General features: G+C 50.1%; 1 protein-coding gene across 1 annotated transcript in view; it reads left to right on the top strand.

Annotated features, from left to right (window-relative positions):
* Positions 1 to 1374: 1374 nt before the first annotated feature.
* The window catches only part of LOC125482448 (laminin subunit gamma-3-like), a gene marked incomplete at both ends in the record, with an annotated part of 3391 nt that continues 2406 nt past the window's right edge, over positions 1375 to 2359 (top strand). The window contains one exon of the mRNA XM_048594521.1: positions 1375 to 1528. Coding sequence (XP_048450478.1) covers positions 1375 to 1528 — 154 coding nt within the window. The remainder of the gene's footprint in view (positions 1529 to 2359) is intronic.

Raw genomic sequence — 2359 nt, 5'->3', positions numbered from 1 at the left:
CTAATGGTGTGATTTGAACCCATGTTCCCAGCCTGGACTTAGGAACGTTACCACCACTCACCCTTCCCACACTCCCTTCGAGTTTACACTCAATTTTGTGGAAAAGGCATAAAAACAATTATTGAAGACCCGGCCAGCTGGAGGAGAAAAACAATCTGCAAAACCTCTCTCTATCTCATCATTTTCCAGGGGATTCCAATCTAATCCTGGGGCTAAGTGTCAAGTTTAGGACCCTCTTGTGGTGCAATGATAGTGTCCATACCCCTGGAAGGCCTGGATTCAAGTCCCACCTGCTCCAGAAGCTTGTCATAATACCTCAGAACGTGTTGATCTCCTTTTTATTAAAAAGGATGCCAGCTTTGTCACAAGCTGATGCAGGAGTCAGGCCACTGGCCATTACTGGTCTGAAAATGTACGATCCCTCCTCATCTTCCAAGTGTATGTGGAGCCTCGGATTGGATGGGAGACCACCTGGGAGTCCAAATGCAGTAAGATCTTGTGGTGCTGTGGTAGTGCCCTAACCTCTGGGCCAGGAGGCCTGGGTTCAAGACCCACCTGCTCCAAATGTGTGTCTTAATATCTCTGGACAGGTTGATTTGAATGATCAACTCTGGTTCTGTTCAATATCAAACAGCCCTTTTGTGCTGGATACAATCCCTACTCCATTCAAAACCCAGCCCAATTCTCACTCGAATGGAATGTTAGTGAGTCTGTTTCATTATGTGAGATAGGCATCTGTTCCAGAAATTTCTTTGGGTTGCTTGTTGAAGTTTTCAAGGTGCTCCTGATTGTCTCAATTTCAATGCAGAGTTGTAAACGTAAGGTATCCTCTGGTAAATCTAATCGGCGATTCAAGTGAGACGTCTTTTTACCCAGAGAGAATGTGGAGTTCCCTGCCACAGGGTGAGATTAGAATCATGGAACCCCTAAGTGTGGAAGCAGGCCATTCAGCCCATACTGACTGTCCAAAGGGCAGCCTACCCACACTCAAACCTGTATTCCTCGTGGCTAATCCTGTGGGAGGAAACCCACACAGACATGGGGAGAAGGGGCAAACTCCACACAAACAGTCGCCCGAGGGTAGAATCGAACCCAGGACCCTGGTGCTGTGAGGCAGCAGTGCTAACCACTGAGCCACCGTGCAGCTCTCCTCCCTCCTCCCTCCTCCCCCCCCAGTGATTGGAGTGAGTTGTGTTAATGTACTCGGGGGGAAGCTGGTTTAAACACCGGTGTGAAGAGGGGTGGGTGAGAAGGTTTGTGTGGAGCAGGAACACTGCGTGAATGGCCCGTAGCCACACTGAAGGTCACGACACTGATATCTTGCTGAGAATCACTGGACCACCATCTTGTCTTGTTCTTTCTGTTTGTCTGCAGCATGTGCCTGCCATCCCATTGGCTCCACCAATCAGCTTCAGACCTGCGACCCTGGGAGCGGCCAATGTGAGTGTCTGCCCCATGTGATTGGCCGGGATTGCAGCCAGTGCGAGCCTGGTTACTATAACCTGCAGCCTACAGTGGGGTGCCTCAGGTAACCAATAGGAAAGAGGATTGGGGAAAGACAGGTCACTTCTCAGCAGGACACCAGGGGCTGATTGGCCCTTACAGCAGCCAATGAACTGTCTCTGTGGCTCTGAGCTATTGGGACAACTTTACCCTGGAGATAGATTACCAGATACACATGGTGGATGATGTTGTGGTTGGTTGGCTCACCGAGCTGGTTTGATGTTCTGTAGACGTTTCGTTACCCTGCTGGGTAACATCCTCAGTGCAGCCTCCAATGAAGCTTCAGTGTGGTACCAGGTACCAGGCCTGGTACCAGGCCTCTAGGAATTCCCGTGCCTGTCTCTGCTTTGCTTGTCCCAGGATCTTGGTGTTGTCCCAATCGAATTGGTTGCTTTCCTTATCCATGTGGATGGAGATGAGTGAGTATTGGTCTCCACGAAGAAACCCATTAATAAACACATTGAACTCGACCCCATATACACTCCACTGCGAAGGAAGACCGGAAATGAGGCAATCCAACTCAACGGACCCCAGAGTTTTTAAAAACCAGGCGGGAAAACACACCGACGCTTCATCGTAGGCTGCACTGAGGATGTTACCCAGCACGGTAATGAAACGTCTGCGGAACAACAAACCAGCTCGGCGAGCCAACCAACCTTAACACCCACAACCCGAGCTACAGATCTACTCCAAAACCCTAAAGGTGGATGATTACTCAAGTGTAAAAGCCGATTCTTCACTTTTGGCCTAAAAATTGCAACCCTTACTACCTATCACCCAATCACTGTCACCAAGTGATTCCCTCCTGCTCCCTCTCACGCACCCCCTCCCTCACCGCTCCCTCTCCCCGACCCCC

This window comes from Rhincodon typus, unplaced genomic scaffold, assembly GCF_021869965.1.
Source record: "Rhincodon typus isolate 14 unplaced genomic scaffold, sRhiTyp1.1 hic_rhity00010478, whole genome shotgun sequence".
Classification (NCBI taxonomy): domain Eukaryota; kingdom Metazoa; phylum Chordata; class Chondrichthyes; order Orectolobiformes; family Rhincodontidae; genus Rhincodon; species Rhincodon typus.
This window is presented reverse-complemented; position numbering and strand designations above follow the sequence as displayed.